Below are 19,220 nucleotides of genomic sequence, written 5' to 3'. Positions count from 1 at the left end.
TAGATCCTTAGTAAATTTTACTAGCTAAGCACTGAGCTCCATGTCAGAGTAATTACACCTTTTATCCACTGTGAGCTCTCTCTTAGCTTCTTCACTCTTTAATTTCCCACTTCAGCTAATTTAGCAGTAAAATCGCAAAGGTTTTAAAAGGTTAGCTACTGAGGAACTGGCGCATGAGTGTTCTGCTAAGCTCCATGCATTGAAATCACATCATGTAGAAGAAGGAATTAATTAAGTAACAATTAGGTAGTGATGGATCATTGACAACATATATCCACTTTGGTGCTAAAATTAATCTCCCCTGTAAAGCCAATATATTGTGTATCTTCTCATTTATGTACTGGCTTTTTTTTTTTTTTTTACTTTTTTTTTAAAAAAAACCTTTTTTCTTTTTCTTGAAATATAAAATGAATAAGCTTCTCAGCAATCTCTGAAAAAAATATCACATCTTTTCTGGCACTATTGATTCTACATACTATCTTAGCATATATAACTTATTTTTTTAAAAAAATAATTTCAAGTGTAATAAGAGTAGCAAAAGAAGAAATCTGTAAGGCAGGCGATTTTAAAATAAGGACTTCTGTTGTATGAAAGTACTTAGTATGTTAAAAGTGCTAACAATTGTGTCGTATTCTCTTGCTGTCTTCTTTTACAAGTTGCCATATTGTTTCCTTGTATTGACAGTCAGCTGCTTAATATATAGATTGGCAGTTAGCCCAGTCAATCCTTGATTCTAAAAGCCTCTTAGCAGATGAAAAATCCTTGGTTCATTCACACCTTGTAGAAAGGATGACAGGGCAGAACTGACATCCAGATCCATTTAGAGTATGCTTTTGAGCCTGATTCTCCTTTGCCTTGCACCTTGTGTAGCCATTTATAGCTGTGCAAAGTGAGCACAAAAAGGATAGAAAACACACCTACCCATGTGAGGGGAGAATTCTGATTTGGTTGCATTATTTCCAGAGGTGATTACAAAAAGTGCCACATAGTGAAAAAAATCTGGCTCTGCATAAAGATAGTCTGAAGAATTTTGACATAAAGCATAAAGTAGCAGTTTACAGAAGTTGTATCTGTGCTTTGAAGCAAAAGTTATTTTCATATGCTATTTGTTATTTTCATAGGTAAAAATATTAAATGTTAAACTCATCTACAGAGAATGAATCCTGTTTCATCCTTGTTTTTGTAGAATCTTATTTAACTAGAAGTTCTATAAGATATTCCCACGTAAGAAGGAAATCATACTCTGGGTAGAATCCCCACCGGTTCTACCTTTTCGTGTAATACTTCTAAACCCAATTCTTCAAAAGTTATGCACAACCATCTGGAATCTAAGCAAAATTTGATTATTAACACAACAGCTAGTCTCAGTCCATCAGAGTTCAATACTGTTCTGGCCACGGTACAGGTAGTAAATGATTGTCTTCAGCATTTACCAGTGATCTCTCTGCTAAATGATCTATCACCACTATAACAATCCAAGACCTAGTGTCAAGCATCTTCACAATACCAACTAATATAAGCAGGAAAGGCCTGCAAATATTAGATTAACAAATGTGAGTTAACAAAATTGGTAGTTAGCAAATTAAGTACCTAATGTGGCTATCACTGTAGATAGGGTTAAGTATTATTTCCACTTAATAATATATTTAATGTGTAATAATTCACTTAATATGTTAGGACGTTCATTTCCCGATACTTCCTGTTGACCATTTTCCTAGACTTCCCTAGCATACTTCTGATCCTTTCCGCTATACTTAGATGCCACAATGGGCCTGACAACTCAGGTGTGGATTATGACTAATACTGCATTATGTCTTGGGGTTTCTTATTGTTGTTTGCCCTTTTTTTTTTTTTTCCTTCCTATTCTGGATTCAGAGCTTCTTTAAACATTCTGAATTGCTAGTCTGGCTTGACTGAAAAGTACTGTGTGTTTGTTGTGTGTCTGCATGTGTGATACCAACTGTTGAAGGCTGTTTGATGTTAGATGAGGGCTTATGCTCAGAGCTGTTCTATAGTTGGCTCTTTGGCAGAATCAGTCCTCATCAATGACAACTCCTTGCTTTGTGTGGGGGAGAGTCTGCTTAATAATATTATACTTGTCACAGCCATAATTTAACTGAGATGGGGCATGATTATAATTTCTCCTAATCAAAATTATGAGTCATTCCATTCATGTCAATAGCATTAAAGAGCTATACTAACAAGTAAGAGTTCAGAATCAGGCTTCTGGTGTTAAATCTAAAAGGATATCTGAAACCCTTTATTAAAAATAGAAAATGAAGGATACATCCTCTACTTATTTTGCATTACTCAGCAATGCCGTTAGCATAAAACATCAAATAAAGAACTATAATGACAGCTGATAATGTGGCATGGTTATCTGTTTATCACAAGTACAGAAAACACTTCTGCATTAACAAGACTTAAGATAATACTATCAATATGACAACGTTACTATATTAGGTCTCCTTGTCTCGGAAGCCAATATTAGAGTTTGAACCATTTATTCCCTTCCTGTCTTTTTTTTTTTTTTTTTAATATCACACTTAGATAACTTGAATTTGAAAGACATAAAGGCAAACAATATTTAAGTAAGACCTCAGAAATGGAGTTAGTTTTGCAGCCCTGTCTATAATGAAAATTACATCTGGTAAGTACAAGAGCATCAAAATAATGATCATAATTCATAGAGTTTGCTTTGCATGTATCTTATAAAGTCTTATCAAATATTCAGTCTTTTTGTGCAGGGGATGATGAGCCTTAATTTAGTCCTCACTAATAACTACTTTTAAGACAAAATATTCTTGCAATTGCCATTATTTAAATTACACTTAAGCTCCCTGTAAATCTAAAAAAAAGATTATAGGGGAAAAATCATTTCAAGATGTCTAGCAAGCTATCAGCATCTTGCTCTACTATACTTCTCAAGATTTTTTTCATTTCTTGAGTTAGAAAATTATTGACATTTGAGTGTATTTTCTAGAAATGTTTGATATATTACAGGTCCTAGAAACTATCACTGTCATATACATGCTCAGATTCACTACAAGTACATGTGCCAAGACACCAAATCAAATATTTGAGGGTTCTACCAATAAACTAGGATCAAAATGAAGCTAAAAGGAAGAGTTCTACTAGGTTTTCTATAGGTCTCACTGATTATCTCGTTGAAAACTAAAGATCTGTCTGTGCAACTTGCTTTTCCAGTATGGTAGGAATAGCAAAAACATTTCCTCTCCATTTCCTAGTGAGAGCTTTCTTTTTGCCCTGCTAGACCATGTGTTCAGTTTTATATTTTACACTTCCTCAGCATAAGAAAATTCTCATACAGTGAAGGAGTAAGACATTGTCTTCAGTCTGAATATATGTGTTAAACCACTGGTCCCTTTTAAGAAAACCTTGATATAATTTCCACTCTTGTGGGCATTACACATTTTTCTTTTCTTTGTGGTAATGTCGCTATGCATTTCAATAAGCACACTTGGACTCATAGATTAATTATAAGGCACCAGACCTTACGTATCTATACTGAAAAAAAATTAGAAAACTCACTCTTTGTTTTTCAGTAAGCCACAGTGGAAAAGAAGCTGAGGAAATACAGAAAAGTGACTTACCGTGGTTGTCTTTATCCGACCTCCTGGTTGTGTACAGGTCCAGCCTGATTTATTGATTAGCAAATCACAGCCTTCTCCTTCTAAACATGGAAGCATTTCACACCACTGCTTTGTTTTGATAATTCGTGCTGAACAGAAAAAAAAAAAAAGAAATAAAAAGAGGTTTGCAGGAGAGTTCACATTTCATTTATCTCTAACCACTTTCTCATTAGAGTTGTCTATTTTCATAATCTGATAATGCTGCCATAGGTTATGATGTAAACAGCCTTAGGCAATTTACAAAATTATTTGCACCTGCTGTGCCAACTAATTTCATTATAAAACTTAAAAAACAACAACAACAAACAAAAGATAGCCCTGTTGTACATAAAAATAACACAAAAGTTAGCTAACTTTTTAATTCTGTGCTTCTTACAATCATTGAAATAGTGTTTGGAATACTAACCACTGGAGCCTTATTATTTCAAGTAATCATTATATAAGGTAGCCTAAAAATAACCCATGCCGGTATCCATTGTGTTATACTCTGTATAAACCTGATACTCCTTATTCTAAAGAGCTTACAGAGAGAACAGACATGAGAGAGAATGGAGAGAGAAACGCGATAATACACAGGTAAAGAGGTCAACATCATGGAGCAGCTGTGAAACTGCGATACTCGCAGTGGAACGCAGAGTTAGGGGCGGGAACTAGGAACATAGCAGGACATGACAGTAGGCCTCACGGCGGCCTGCAGCTCCCTCATGAGGGGAGTGGAGGGACAGGCGCTGAGCTCTGCTCTTTCAGGACAGCGACAGGACCCGTGGAAATGGCATGGAGCTGGGTCAGGAGAAGGTCAGGCTAGGTGTTAGGGAAAGGTTCTGCACCCAGAGAGTGGTCGGGCACTGGGACAGGCTCGCCAGGGATGTGAGCGCAGCACTGAACCTGTTGAAACTCAAGAAGCATTTGGACAATGCTCTTAGACATAGGATCTGATTTTTGACTTTTGGGTGGTCCTGTGTGGAGCCAGGAGGTGGACTCAATGATCCTTGTAGGTTCCTTCCAACTCAGGAATCCATTCTCTGATTCTATGCTCAGGGAAGTAAAGGTGAGGAAGTCATGGCAAAGGAGACAGTAAGCAGAGGGAAAAGAATGGGACAACTTATTACTCAATTACTACAGGGGAAAGGATGCCTAGTCAGAAAGGTGATGGTCCCTAACTACCTGAAAGATGCTGCGTTGTGTGCTTTGTGTGCTCTTAAAGTGTCTCAACTAAGCTGGCTTTGCAAAATATCCTCAAGGTCATGTAGCAAGTAGTCATGGAACAAGAGAGCTCTGACTACATTAAAGTAGATGTGGAACAGCTGTAGGGAGAACATTTTTTTTCAAGCCAGGAAGAACAGTGGGTTTAATTCCTGTAAATTTATTTCTGTTTTATAATACTACAGCGTCTGAGTTCAGCTCTGTAGTATCTGGGTTCATTCCGGTAGAATATTAAGTAATATGACTAATATCAAATATTTTGTTATTCTTTCACTTTCTCCCTGGAGTCAAAATTGTATAGTGGAGTGTTAGTTCGGGATACTTTTTATAAAATGCATATACAGACACGGAATCTCTGCATTGTGCCATATGTTTATGCTAAATTAGGTAAGGTTCCCAAAACAATCTATCTTTAACTAAGACTGTAAGGTTTGTAATCAACAGAAAATGGTTTTCATTTCCTTCAGAGATCATCTTGACGATATTAGACTAGGCTGTGAGAAAGTTTTGCCACCTCAACTTGTACACATAAGTGTGTTTCAGGATTCAATGAGAGAACAAATTCCACATATAATGACACAGATCATGTTCTCTTCTACGTTCACATGTGACACTATTCTCAGAGTCATGCAATAAATCTTCAAAAATCACGAGCCAAACAAAAAGAGAGCTACAGGGGAAAGAAGTGTACATTAAGCTTCTGGTGTTTCAAATTAATGTCAGGTTCAAGGAGCTTAAAAGCAGGCACTTATACCTAGTGGCAGTGGCAGCTCTTTGTGCTCACCTGAACATGTGATTCAGCCTCCTTACACTCCTGACTTCCTCTATCTGGAACTACTTAAGAATACAATTCCCAATGCCGCTAGATCATAGCAAGAAATAGAACTGTAATTTAAAGTCTTCTAATAAAATCCTTTCCAATATTTTGACATGAAACAAGTTGTGTCCTCAGTCCTGGTACCATTGTTGGTAAGCTCTAGCAATATAACAAACACTGATATCTTTCAGTGGAAGCTCAATCTGAAATTCATATCAAGATTTTCATTATAAAAACTACTTTAACTCCCAAACATCTGCATAGGAATTTACTCTGTTCATTAGGTGTTATATATCACCAGAGGAATGATTCCCAAGCAATTTTAATAACCACATTTTTTTTTTGAAGCAGATCCACTAAATTTTTATAAAACATAATATATATATCTATATAAATCAGATTGTACTTGGGATTCATAGGTACTGCTCTGTTGAGAACTGGATTGTATCAGTTTTCAAGGCTAACATATCCTATGTAACAGATAATAGCGTCATTCTTCCTGAGTGCATCCTTCCTGAGTGTGCATTCAGTTGCAGACGTGACAGAAAAACCTCAGTAAAACATTAACAACAAACCTCACCCATTTGCATTTATATATTTTGCAGTTCACGTATTGAAATGGCTATTTCTATCAATGTCTCAACAATAAGAAGGCTCAGCAAAAGACTGAACAGTCAGTTAAACTCAATATATATATATATTAGATTGCCTCTGCTATCTCAGGTGGGAGGTTTTCCTGGAAACATAATTTGAACTAATCTTCAAAAATATATTTCTTTCCTCTGTGGATTACTCTTAGTACTTGCTTGCTTGCTATCTTAGAATACAGTTATCTGTAATATCACAAATACATGGAGCCATTGCTCTGCTTATTGGCTGTATCCACACAAATTTAAAACATACCCAGAGAATTTTACAGAACATAAAATCTAAAACATTTATATCTTAAGACTAGCATATGCATCTAAATAAAAATGTTTGTTTGTTTGTTTGTTTGTTTTAAATATATATATTTTTTTTAAGGAAAAAAATCTATAATCAGCTCACATGGTCTAAAGTGCTCTAGCTCCAGGGCTACCCCCCCCAAATCTTAATGTCCCTGCTATACTGCTCTTTTCAAGATGACCCGTTTCTCTCTCTCCCCCCCCCCCCCCCCCCCCCCCCAAGTCTCTGCAATTCCCTGGGTACAGTTTAATCCAGCAGGCGCCTCCCTCCTTAACATGGTTAGTTTTATGTAAAAACCTTCCAGACAATTTCATATAACACACGCTGATTCATATTCCTGTCTTAACAGGCCTTGTTTTCTGGGCCATTTGCCAAAAGTAGGCCAGTTGGGCCAGTTGAAGTTTATACAGACATATTGTTCTGTTAAGCATGTGCAGCCACATCAGAGGCCATATCCATATCTGTGGCATTACGTCTATTTTTGCATTTTTACTTTTCAGTTTGCCCACTAGAGCAGAGCATCACAGTGAAGCTAAATACATAATACAGGGAGCAAAGTATACAACCATTTTATCAGCACAGTATCAAGAATTTCTATCAGTAATTTGAAATGAGTTACACTAAAAGCAAAGGAATACAATGTATTTCCTGAGGCAGTATAGTTGCATTTTTACTGTGTATATTCACCAGGGGTGAAATTCAGCCTTCTGCAGACAGACAGCAAAAAGCCTATCACACTCTTCAAACCCTCTCCAAGCTCTATTATAAAGAATTAAGTGGCACTTAAATGATACGTAGATTTTGTGCAAGCTTTCTGCAAAGAACTGAATTTCATCTTAAGAATCTGATCTGACACTGCTTTGCATCTCCTAAGAAGGGCTTTGCCCTTTCACTTAAGCTGAAGTTAATAGGAACTGATGGTGCTCAGCACATGGTAGAATTGATTTCCTGGGTAATGCCATTTGAACTGTAGAACAAATGGGGCCTATCCAAGGGCTTTTCATACAAACAGGTCTGAGATGTGCCAGGCAGGCAGAGGTGATACCAACATGATGCCATGCTATCCACTAAAATTTTCTTAAACATTATGTTAAATAAAACATTTCACAATGAATTTGCAATGGAGTTGTTAAAAAAAAAAAAAAAAAAAAAAAAAAAAAAAAAAAGTCTCCATCCATAATCAGTATAGTCCAATTTAAGAATATTTAACTGAGAAGTGTTTCAGAACACCATGGATGATTTTCTGCTAAATATTGCAATTAGACATGTTTTGTCTCTAAGCTTCTAACCTAGTTTAACATTATATACATACTTTCCTATGGAAAAACAGCTTTATTTTCTATAGATTCTTTTCACACATTCATTCCACGTTCATATAGTTATTGATGGCTGCATCTCCACTCAGTCTCACAATAGAAAATCATTAAGTTTTGTTATAGCAAAAAGTGAGATAAATTTGAATAGTAGCAGTAAATGCAAAAACTTACAGCCATGTAAAATATGTTAGATTAACAATGTCAGATTGTAAAATATTAAAAAAAAAAAAAAGATTGGAGAATGAACTTGGAAATAATAATAAAAATAAAAAAGTGTATTATTTTTTCATTGAATAAAAATATTGGTTAAAACAGCATTTGGATACTGATAATACGATTTCGGGATATACCATGGTCCTAGGCATGAAAAGTGGTGTGTGAATTTAATATTCACAAATCATAATGAAGATCATGGTAGAAGAACCTAAAGAAAGTCAGTCAGTTCAAGGTGCCTGACATAGCAAATGGAAGATTCTGCGTAATGGAGAGCAGGGAAGATTTCTCCCAAGTCCAAGTGGAATACAGTTTTTAAACGTGCTTCTTAAATGACTGCTTAGATTGCCTGTAATTCTTACAAAATGATAATCTCCTTCACAGTATTTTTTTTTTCAATGATCACTTCTTGTACTTAATGCATGATGTAAAATATGCATTGGAGGAAATATTTCCTTTTTGATTTTCATACCTTATTTCATTGTTGTTTTCCTTGAACTTTGAAGAAAGCTCATCACCATAGCTGATTCACAAAGTTCAGGAATGCCATTGGGGATTCATTAGTTTAGATGTAGCTTCATATTTATCCTAGTGATCCCTTTCCCCCTTTAAACAGGATCTATGTCTATTATTATTGATCACCTCCAGTTGATCTCAAATGGTTCCATCATTTCACACCTCTTCCTACCTCCATATTCTCTTTACCTCATGTTTTTCCTATTTCTTCTTCCATTTTATTCAGCTGAAATCTGCCTCCTTTACTATTTTATCTTTTCCTCCAACCATTTCTATCCTCTACCTGATTCAGTACATACAGAATATCTACCTACCAATAAACTTTGCAGAACTTCTTTTGTTTAGCTAGTTTTACCCAGAACTGGTAAATTATGTTAATTATCCCTATTTTGTACAGAAGTTAATTGACTTGCCCAAAGTCACACACAAAAGAATTGTTGCAGTGCTAAAAGCAAAACATAGTTGTTGTTTGTCCAGAGACCCTTCTCTGTCCCATTTAATACATATATATGAGAAATTAACCAGAAAATAATTTTATGAAAGTAATAGGCTTTTAAAAATATTTATCAGTTAGATTGCAGCAGCAGAAAAGAGTCCAGCAGAAACACAAACTGAATCAGAGTCCTTTAACAAGACATTGCAATCATGAACTGTCTTTAGTGCAGCAATTTGACTGTAATAGTGTATAAGTCCCAAACATTAATCTATTTTACTATACAACAAGGAAACCTCACAAAGCTTGGATACCTTTTACAGCAGTCATTCTACTCCACTTAAAACACTGGAAGCAGTGTTAATTCACAGAGTTAGCTCATCTCAATTATTTATAGGACATCTAGACCAAAGACTATTCAGTTCTAAGAACAGCAATATAGCAATGTCGAGACACCCATTTTGTCATTTTGCTCTTGCTGTCAAGACTGGGAGGGAGCTTGAGAAATACATGGAAAAAAATGTTCTCCTGCAGGCTACCAAGAGGCTGCAAATTGACAACAGGTAACGAGATGAAGAGTAGAAAACTGAATGACAAGGCAGAGGCTCTTCATGCAGCTCACCCCAGTCATAGCTGCAGTGAGGGAGAAAACTTATTGCATCCCCGTGGTTGAGAATAAACCTTCAAAATTGACATATTCCATACAGAAGGATGAAAGATTTGGTTTAACGGAAACAGCGCAGATTACACCATGAACAATGGATTTTGGGGAGGAGCAGGAGATGATCTCCAAATTATGCACTCATCCATGTCATCCCAAACTAGCACTGCCTAAGGGACACTCCTGCTAGTTACAGGCATAATCCCTAGGAATTCATCTGTGGCATAAAAGTTGGATGAAGCTGTGTGAATACCTAGCAACCTCCATAAACCACAGCAGCACAGGTTTAATTTCAAAACTACTGCATTCAGCAAGGCATCCTGAAATCTGTTTAATTTTATGAAGGTACCTAATGTTTTGCTGAATCTTCATAAAATTCTTTCAAATAAATACATACTGGCAACTTAAGAATAAGAAACTTCAAAGATATTGTACAAATCAGAAGTGGCTATTAATACATATTAAATCCCCAAAACACTAGGCAGAGGATAAAAACAAAATAAAACAAACAAACAAACAAAACTACAATTAAACAAGATTCTGCCAGCACTCTAATGAAATTCAACACCTCTTATCTTCTTTCCTGTTGGTGTCTCCCAGTAACAGAATTTCCTCATTATGATACACCAATCAATCAATAAATACCTAAACTATGAAAATAAATATATGAGAGTAAATGCACAGAAACAAAAGATATCTAACCTTCTGTAGTGAATAAACAAGCATGTATTTATGTGACCTCTCTTCAGTTCTTTGAAAGTCCTAAAAGTACATGATGCAGTGATCTAGTAATAGGTATCTCAGATTCGTCTACATCCAGATGTTCAAATACCTGTGACTGAAGCACTATACTAAAATGGAAAATGCCCTACAAATCAGTTTCACAGTCAATTTATGTCTGTTTCAATTTAAAGTTTCAAGGGCCAATTTTCTTCTATTTATAATTGCGCTCATTTGAGACTGTAGTATATCTCTGCAGTTGTTCTCAACCTTTTGGCCTTTCTCTGGCAATTACTACGATTGCTCGCAAGGAAAAGCAGTACAGCAAATATAACACATCTTTTTCAACTGCTTATAAAACAATCTAACTGTTAGAAACAGAAAAAAAAAATGCAGTATCATTTGCTAAGTCTTGCAGGGTCACAGCAAGCATTCTGAGAGTCATATTAAATAATAAATGCAGAAAAAAAAATCTACATGTTAGAGTTTTCTGTAGACATACTACAAGTGTTACTAGCCTCTTCTAAACTGCTATTTTCTAACTATGTATCACAAGGCCAATGTTTTCAATAGGCAACCTGCCCCACAATTTAGGCCAGGATTTCAGCACTTGCCTGAATGCCCAAAGATGTACATATTCACAACTTTTCAATCTGTGAATGATCTAGCACTTCATTGTCTGTGGGTAGTTAGCGTTTGCCATCTAATATGAGATGCTAATTGAACACCTACCCCTAGAGAAAGCCTTTGTCAGGACTCTGTGTCTTCTGTTGCTGTCCCCTGCTGTTCTGCTCTGCTGTATTCAATTAGTGTTCTGGAAGCAAAGTAAAATTTACTAAAAATCTGATCTGTGATATGCCAGCAAAGAACCCTTCAGAGATTAGCTTTTCATCACATTTCACTTTGCTGCCAGCACACTGAGAACAGCAAATTTAACTGGAGGGGGACAGCAATTTCAGACCCAAAGAAGAGGATCTGAAGACAACAGCAAAGGGCAGAGACAAGGGAGTAATATAATGGAAAGCAACAAGAAAACAGAAAATAGAAAGCAAAGAATAAGACAAGAAAGGAAGGTAAAAGAGGACAGCACAGGACAAAGTCCATCTATATGTAGTAGCTACTGAGGCAGTTGGTCAAGTTCAAAAACCCGTGCAACTTGTTCAGTGAAGACAGTAGGACAACATGGGTAAGTAGGACAACATGGGTAAAGAATAGAATTGATTTTTATTTATTTATTTATTTTTCCTCTCAAGTACACCAGTTTCAATCCTCCAGATATGAGCAGAGTACTGCAAGTGGAAGACTAGATTCACTGTGGTTAAAAGAAGAATGTGAAAGAACTGGGCAGATTGTCACGAGCACCCCTGTTACTCAGGGGCAGCGGCAGAATATCTGATTCTGTGCTCTCAGGAAAGTGAAACATGCTGAAATGACAACCGAGAATCAATGTCCTTTTTGGGATTCAAGCTGCACAGCAATCATGTATCCAGGTATACTACTTATTTTCAATGAACTCTGCACATGGTCAGTAAGAAAAATAAAATAAAATAAAATAAAATAAAATAAAATAAAATAAAATAAATAATAACTAAAAAAAAAAAACACTCTTAATTTGACACTTCATCTTTTGCATGGACAAAGAAGTGCAAAAGAGAATGTGAAACTCCATGTGCTTAAGTACAGAAATTAGTTAATATTTAATCTTTTAAAGAGATTTCTTTGAACTTGTTCCCCATGTGTATTTGAAAGCCAGACATTTAGCAGAGTGGTTCTCCTCTGGCCCTCATTGCTTTTGGTACTTTCCAAGTCCAGTGTCAGCGTGTAAACTTCTGTTGTGACATGGTGGTGACATTTTATTGTGCACTGAAAGCGATAATAATGCAGCTGTTCTGAAGTATAGCAGGCTTCCTTTGTCAACAACCACAGCAGTGGGAAGCTTTGCCCTGTCACATATGTAAGAACAGAACATACAAGCAATTTGAATTGAAACAAGCTCAAGGATTATCATAGAAGGAGACTAACAGCTACCTCTATGTGAACAATTAAAAATATTAGAAAAGAAAACTCAGCAATGAGGTTGCACATATCCTCTGTCCCCCATGATTTTCCCCTATTCCACTACTAGATACTCTGTGCACTCTTTGCAAATCAATGGTAACTGAATGAAAAATAAGAAAAAATAAACTAATAAAATGAGCAAAACAGGTGAAAATGAAAAGAAAGGAAGACAGTTATGTGGTATCACCTTTCATAGTGAGAATACAAGGAATATATCCAGTTGTGAAACTTTAGAAAATTGTTTTTATAATATTATTTTGTCAGTACCCCAAGAAACTTGCCAAAGTGAACTGTAATGTTGACGTTTAGATAGGTCGGAAACTGGCTTTTTCTCATGACTTCTGTTTTCTGCCGGTGTTTGAACAGCAGGAGAGCAAATGTGTTTATACAACATAAATTGTAATTCATATAACATGCACTTCACTGGTATGCTCTCCATGGGAAACAGTGTCACAGATGGAGTTTGTAACATGCTGACTGTATGGTCAGTCCCAAATCTTGTCAGATGAAATGGCCACGTGACATCACAACTGTGCATAACATAATTTCTGCCTGACAGATGAAACCACTTTTTTTTTTTTTTTTTTTTTAATGTAGCTTTTCATATTTATATAAAATATTATAGTTCCTTACCAAAGATTTACATAATTTGAAGCTTAATAATTTTTCCTCTTTTGCACTTAGTTTGTGTAATAACTATTCTCCAAATGTAGCAATTTTTTTTCGGTATTAAGTAAAAAAAATAATAAAAAAATGACAGTCTTATATTTATATAAGATTTCTACCTTTAATTTATTTTTATAATACAGCACATAATATCAGGAGACAGATATTTTAAAAAGACAAACAAGGCAATTCATTTCCAAACCTCAGCTAGTGTGTGGATGTTTTCACCCTGTATATGTAATATAAACCATACCGGACCTGATTTTCAAAGATGCATCAGATTCTACTTCATAAAAATTCTCCTAATGTTTTACATAATAAATACTCTAGAGTTAAGAAGGAGCAGAAATAACAGAGATAGTCACTGATTAGGAGGAATAGTCTTTCTTTCTTCATCTAGCAAGGCAGTTTTTGAACAGCCACAGAAGGTATTTTAAAGGTCTGTCTCCTCCAACTCCAGAAAATACCACTTGAAATATTCAAAATTGTTTCTGCAAAATCAGACTAAAGGAATTAGTCACAGGGTGAAAATTGGGGAAATGCTCTTCTTTTAAGTATTGCCTAACCCCTTCTTTTAGTGTGGACAATGCTTGTACTCATATGCTATGCTGGCTATGCTTGCAAGCAAGAGTCCCAACTGCTGTCAAAAGTGGCGTGGTGTGGGTTGGTTGGACCAAAGGATAGAACAACAGCACAGACACATAGCCTGACTTACTTTTTTATACTTTATGAACACTGAAAATGAGGTGCTGTAAATACTTGTGGTTCTCCAAAAATTGCTCATGTTGTTAAAAATATGATCAAGACCACTAACACTACTTTTTGTATTGCACTCCTTTTCAGGAAATGTGATGGAGTTGTAGATTTTTAGGGACTGAAACAAAGAATTATACTAATATAATCTCATTTCCAGCTTTATGAAGGGTATAAAATTTAATCCACTTTTTTTTTTTTTTTTTTTTTTTTTTTTTTTTTTTTTCTATAATAATTTTGACAATTTCTGGTTGAGGTACATCATATCTTTTAGGAAGACATCCAGCACTCATTTTCAGAAAATACCCACTGTTCTACAAACCCTTAAGGCAGCTTATAAAAATCAATAGTAAAAGCAAAATTCCTTAGTTCTATAGACTTTAGTACGGTTTCTACGGGACTCCTATTTAACTCTCATAGGAGTATACTGACCTTCCCTTACTAAACAGTTGAGTGGTCTGCTGTCAGCTCTAATAAGACCATAACCCTAACAAAACTCCAGGTGTTCCTAAAAGCTAATTCTTTAAAATTTAAATCTCTTGCTATTGCTTTCTTTTACATTGAAAAGCATATTAAGTAAAATAAACAATGTCAACACTTGACACAACTAAGAGTTTCAAAACCCACAAACTTTGCTTGGTTCATTATCTGCAATCTTAGCTTTTAAAAATGCTGATAAAATTAGATTACTCCACCTGCAGGAATTTCATTGTTTTCTTTTAATAGTAACTGTCTGCAAAAGAGCTTTCTCAACAAACTCTTGCTTTACAGGAGCAATTGGGAAGTCTTATTGGAAATATTTATATTGTCTAACTATACCAACAGTACTAAGTTTGCAGTCCTGACTCAGGCAAAACTTGCAATGGGTTTCTTGAGGGTTCCTCTCAGCAAAGTGCTGCCTGACTGAGTCTGCAGCTTGGAAATGGCCCCTTGCAGATTAAGAAACCATTACTGCTAGTTCTCTATGCCTCTCTTAAGTACTATACTGAACTATATATGCATTCATGTAGTCTCAACATTCTAAACATACCAAAATGAAATCATCTTCAAGAATAGTTTTAATAGAAACTCCACAAATTGCCTATACTTTCACATAGTAGCTCAAAAATTCTCTCTTTAATTAACCACATATGCATAATTATATATGCATTAAGTATGCAGGTGTCTATACATGTACTGTATTAGTAATAAAAGTTGCTGTCACTGTTTTTATGAAAATGTTTTATCTCTAGTCAGCAGAACATCCTGTCTAAACACTGTAGTTATATGGGAAAAACATAAATCATTTTTATTAACTTGTACAATATTGTGCACACTTTCAATATTGGGTTGAGAAAACAAAACAAAACAAAACACTTCCATCACTTCACCTGTATTCAAATATTTAGAACCTACTTGCAAAGCTCAGTTGCTGGAAAGTTAAACACTGAATCTGTAACATGCTAGCCATTGTCCACTAACTCCTCTTTTTAAATCCACTGTAAACCTTATTTCTCATCAATATACATTATTTGCCACTTTTATAGACAGCTTTCCATGTCTAAGCAAGTTTATTTAAAGGTGGATTGTGTATCTTCGTCTGTAAAATCCACAGCATGTAATTTACACCTAAGGAGGGCTAGTGAATGCATCAGCTTTGTGAGGAAAATGGTCACAGAGGCTTGCTTCCTCTTTGTTCAAGAGCAGGGCTAGGTAAATTTTGTTAGTAAACAGATGGTTATTCATATCTCATTCCATTATCAATATGTTCTTTATCCTAGAATAATCTTAGAATTCCTAATTTTTGGCTATTCATGTGAAAATACAACCATTTTTAATCATATCTTACAAAGATTTCCAAGTTCAAGAGCTGTGAAATACTCAAGGTAAAGGAGAATTATTTCACAAAAACATAGATAATAGATGGATATTATGGAGATTGGAGTTTTTTATGAGATGAACGAGCAAAGACTTCATCTTGCTGAAAATGTATGCCTCACCCTTATTTGACTTGTGACAGAGGCTACATACACACGTATACAATGAAAGAAAGAATAATAATGATAATAATAACAACAACAAAAAAAGCCAGCAAATCTTTAAGGATTTTCTCTTGTGATTTTTTTTTTTTCTAATTTGTTGTTGACAATACAGATTCAGTAGTGTTCTTATTATATGTATGCTCTTGACTACTTGAATCTTCTCAACCCATTCAAAACCAGACTGCCGAATGCCAAAGGCTTTCTTTCACTTCCAGTCCTGCTTAAGTTTTCTTTGTGGCACTGCTCATCTGAATCATTGCCTGTTCCTTGCTTATAAAACATTCATATTCAAAGCACCATTAGCACAATAGCAATTAACAAAGAGCCTTTTATGCCAACATGCTACAACTTCATCTCACACACCCTTTACAGGAAAAAAAGGTCTTTTCTCTTCTTTCCAGTACCAGTGAAGCACTCGTGCTATGTGAAAAGAAAGCTCTCTTTCAGTGCAGATGGGACATGACTGTGCCTTATGTGAATCTACTGTATGTACAACTGAGGGGAGGACTAGGTGACCTAAGAGATCTTTCTCATCTCTAACCTCGGCAGGAGTTCACGCTACCAGGAATTGCATATTAACAACCAGATGCAGGATTATTTTGTGGAAACTGCAGACTGCTTCCACTTAAAGTTTTTCTCAATTTCTTTCTTGTTGTAAAGGACAGGGAAAACACTTTGAGCTTTGTCATAACTGACAAAACACAGAAAGGACTGATTACCCTTGGGATTCCTAAAAATATTGCTAGCATGGAGAAGCAGGTGGGAAGGAGGGAAGCTTGCAGCTCCATCACACTGTGAGCTGGTGGATTTTTTTTTTTTGCCAGAACTACATCAAGTTGCTGCATTGGCACTAATATCAACACTGAGGTACCCCATGAGGTAAGCCTGTTCCTTTATAGAGTGCTGTAGATGCTACGGTAATATTAATTAAGGAACAAGACAAACATATAGCCAAAAAAAAAATATGTTTTATAGTTTTATTCAACCTCCAAATAATAACTTAAAGGCAATTCTACATGGCAAAACTGTGAGTAGCAGAGAGCTGGTCTGCAAGCACAGAACACAAAGCTGTTTGGAATAATGGCATATAAGTAACACTGAGAAATTTTGAAGTAATATAAAGATGTATGATAGAAAAGAAAGACTAACTGGACAAAATAGATCTTCAGTATCATATATTTACAGTATTTCCACATGCCTGAAATTCACAGCCCTGTGACATGTTAATAAACTTGATCACTGGGTAACAGCTGTAACATCGTCTGGAAGGTTTTACCCCCAGTTCCCTCCAGCACAGCACACACTGGTAAAACAAGACACAGAAAAGAAATTACCCCTCAAAAGCTCTTGTGTGCCTTTATTTCACACTAAATAAACAAAATAAAAAAGCACAGAACAGCATGCTGCTAAGCTTTTCCTTACCAATTGGTCAAAACATGGATAGTCTCTTGGTTGACACTCTTAATGTGTTGATCAACTGACCCAAAATAACAAAAGCAAAGGCTAAGAAGTACAGAAATGACTATACTGGATCAGACCTGAATCAGTCTAGTCTAAGTCCTGTCTCTGCAAGTAGCTGGAGGGATGTTTAAGAGCCATATACCAGACTTCAGCCTTTAGTTTTGTATGAACTAGCTTTCCAAGAAGACATCATTTTAAATCCTCAGATTTGTTTCTCTGCATATTCTGTTACTGCTTTGCAAGCTGTTGGTTGAGGGACAAAGGGTGGAAATTGTACATCTCTGAGGAACAATTAACTTTTCTGTTGATCCCCTGAGGTATAACATAAGCCATAAAACCATCAATTATCCCAAGGAGAATTTGTCATAATAGACCTAAATTGATAGCATTAAAAATGTTCATGCATTTGTATTTAAAAATGTCTCTTTTCTTAAGAATTTTGAATTGCCAAACTGAAAAAAAAAAGTACTTTTTTTTTTTCAAAATGGTAACAGAACACATTTGCATCACACATTAATAACAGAAAAAAAATAAGGACAGAAAAAACAATCACATAAAGCATATATATTTTGTCTAAGATATAATTCAGCATCAGGCCTGTATACACCATTAACTACTGTGTTTGCCATTAATACTTCACGAAAATGTGTGAGCATAACACTCCCTCAGGAAGATGATAGAACACAAATTTTTCTGTAATTTTTTGTACTTTACTTTCCTCTATATATTACGAAAATCATCTATACTATCTACCTTTCCCCGCCTAACAAAAATAAAATAAATTTTCTGTATGATAGAATCTGCAAGGATTTCTATTCTGCAAGGATTTCTATTCATATAGTACTGCTTGCTTGAGAAGAGGTATGCAATACCTACATCACATTATTCTCCCCCATCAAATATGAAGCCATCCACAAATAAGCCTGATTTGCTAATACATTATTCTGCTCCGTTCAGCTTTTCACACAGCATTCGGCAGTACAGCACCTGAATGCCTCTCAGCAGGGCTTGAGCAATGTGGCTCACGTCTGTCGTGCACTATCTTCTACTCCCCAAGGCAAAAAGTATGCAGTGAATGTTTTGTTTGGGATTTTTTTGTTTGCTTATTTTGTTTTGTTTGTTTTTCTGAATGCAGATATGTTTATGTTGGGGAAAGCAAGTCAATGAAAAAAATCCTTTACTTAAAGTAGACGATCTTGTGTCATGTCTTGTCCTTAGCTCTTTGAAAATTTATTTCAATCTAAGGCCATTGACTGCTTTACTTAGCACAGCCACATCCCAAATGAGGCTGCCTGGTGCATTCTCATTCCTGCCCACTCTTGTAAATAAATACATTTAATTATATTAACTTCAAGACACTTCTCTAAACATCTGTCCTTTCAACCATAGCAGTTCCCAAAGAAACTCTCAAATTGTGAAAGAAATCACATCTGTCTCTTGAAATTCCTAAACATACCCCTGGTTTCAGGCATCTAAAACTCTCTTGGCACAAACTATTTGGATTTATTTCTTCAGGAGAAAGAACATGACTGCTCTCATCAGGTTCTGTGGTTCCATTCTTAATATAGGTCAATTTTAAAAACTAAAACGTGTGTATTCTGAGTATATCTCCTAGATTCTCTGACTATAATACTGACTATATCACCACGTTTCTTTAAGATGTGGAGTGAAATTTACACATGAGAACATTTCCTGTTCAAACTATGTAGGCACTGAAAGACAGGTCTGTCTGCTTGTCTTGCAAAGAGGTTGTTGCCAAAGACATATCACTGGAAGCCTTTTCA

At 35.6% G+C, this 19,220-nt stretch overlaps 1 protein-coding gene across 9 annotated transcripts in view; it reads right to left on the bottom strand.

Annotated features, from left to right (window-relative positions):
- Nucleotides 1-19,220, bottom strand: part of TAFA5 (TAFA chemokine like family member 5) — a 448,316-nt gene that overhangs the window by 76,729 nt on the left and 352,367 nt on the right. For all 9 annotated transcript variants that reach the window (XR_004747731.1, XR_004747732.1, XR_004747735.1 and 6 more), the window contains one exon: nucleotides 3,615-3,742. Coding sequence is in view for 1 of the 9 variants with exons in the window: in XM_035316002.1 (XP_035171893.1) it covers nucleotides 3,615-3,742 (128 nt within the window). In the remaining 8 variants the exon portion in view is untranslated. The remainder of the gene's footprint in view (nucleotides 1-3,614; nucleotides 3,743-19,220) is intronic.

This window comes from Oxyura jamaicensis, chromosome 1 (assembly GCF_011077185.1).
Source record: "Oxyura jamaicensis isolate SHBP4307 breed ruddy duck chromosome 1, BPBGC_Ojam_1.0, whole genome shotgun sequence".
NCBI lineage: Eukaryota > Metazoa > Chordata > Aves > Anseriformes > Anatidae > Oxyura > Oxyura jamaicensis.
This window is presented reverse-complemented; position numbering and strand designations above follow the sequence as displayed.